The sequence below is a fragment of the Diachasma alloeum genome, unplaced genomic scaffold (genome assembly GCF_001412515.2).
Source record: "Diachasma alloeum isolate Michigan unplaced genomic scaffold, Dall2.0 Dall_scaffold_01199, whole genome shotgun sequence".
NCBI lineage: Eukaryota > Metazoa > Arthropoda > Insecta > Hymenoptera > Braconidae > Diachasma > Diachasma alloeum.
In genome coordinates this window covers 24,731-26,040 of record NW_021681308.1, presented here as the reverse complement: position 1 = coordinate 26,040, position 1,310 = coordinate 24,731, and the positions used below count along the sequence as shown (strand labels likewise).

Sequence of the window (1,310 nt, the reverse complement as noted above, 5' to 3'; positions counted from 1 at the left end):
CCCATACGACAGCTCCAGAATAAATTGATCAAGTGCTGAACATATGTGACACACGCTTGAATCCTGTGGGGATCAAAAGTGGCCCAATTCCATATTGACTGATTTCTTTTATTCAGCTGATTAAATGATAACTTCTTTTGCACGGTACCCGTTAGCTGCGCCCCCCTCCCCCCACGCCTTGCCAAATTTCTAACTGCTTCGCAGTACGTAAGGTGGGCCTTGGCCGCCATTACAATGTTACAGTTTTATTTAACTGTTTGGGGAACCATCGTCATTTTGGACTAATGTAATTTCAAAAAGGTAATAATAATAATTTTATTAGTCACTCTTCGGGAGCGCAATTTTTTTTACGGGAATAGTCGTAATGAACGTTCTAACAAGTATTTTCTAGAGAATGAAAACCTATGCAAAGGGTGTGAATGTATGCAATTCCAGTAACAGAAGGTTAGAAAACCGAATAACGTTGAATGCCAGCTTTTTCAATTCCTCATTACTCTGCTATCAACGTCAGGGCGAGTCCATGTGCTCCGAAAATTGAAATTAGGTTTATATCTTTCACTTGTCTGTGTCATGATTTTTTATACCTATTGAAGTGACCGGGAGACCGCTCATTAATGATAAAATGAAAAACGCGGAGAATTTGTTGAAAAAGACACTGTATTCACCATCAAGCCTTTAACGCACTTCAAGGAATTCAAAACTGAACGAAACGAGAGACGATGCTTTAAAAGGAAAGCCTAAGATTGAAAGAGATGAAGTCACATTCCCGTGAAGATAAGGAATCACCCATGGAGTGGAGTCGAATCTGCACATTTACGAAGGAGGAGCAGGTAAAACCCATTCGTATTTGATTCTCAATTTATCCACTCATTCGGGATTGCCAGATTCTAGGGGGAAGTGTCAAAATCTTCTTTGGTGTAAATTCATTGCAATTAAATTCAAATAATTTTTATCCTATTTTTCCAGTGTCAAAAATTGAAAAACACTCTCCTCCAAAGACAAAATGATCCAGACCTGTTGGTCCGCGCGAAGAAATTCACCGAAGCAGCAGAGGTCGAGAAAGAAATGGAAACCTGGAAAAGAGAAATAGAAGAGCTATCAAAATCCCGAACACTGATCGTCCCCCAGACCCAGAAAGAGGCCAAGAACGACCCTGAAACGATGATAAAGTGCCTGACGATCATTTTCACAATGGCCCAAGCAACATCAGTAACGACCCTGACATCAACCCTGAGAAGCCTCTTCAACAACCTGGCGCTCCCCAGTATCGACCAGGACGATGCAGGGGTCCAGGCCCAGGCTCTGAAGGC

The 1,310-nt window shown here is 41.8% G+C and overlaps 1 protein-coding gene across 4 annotated transcripts; it reads left to right on the top strand.

Moving 5' to 3' along the window:
• On the top strand, window positions 1–1,310 carry LOC107046084 (the record flags this gene model as incomplete). 4 transcript variants are annotated; one of them, XM_015268584.1, is given in 3 exon segments in its annotated part: window positions 1–300; window positions 691–830; window positions 967–1,310. In XM_015268584.1, coding segments are annotated over 2 exon segments (422 nt in total), but the record flags the coding sequence as incomplete, so codon positions are not given.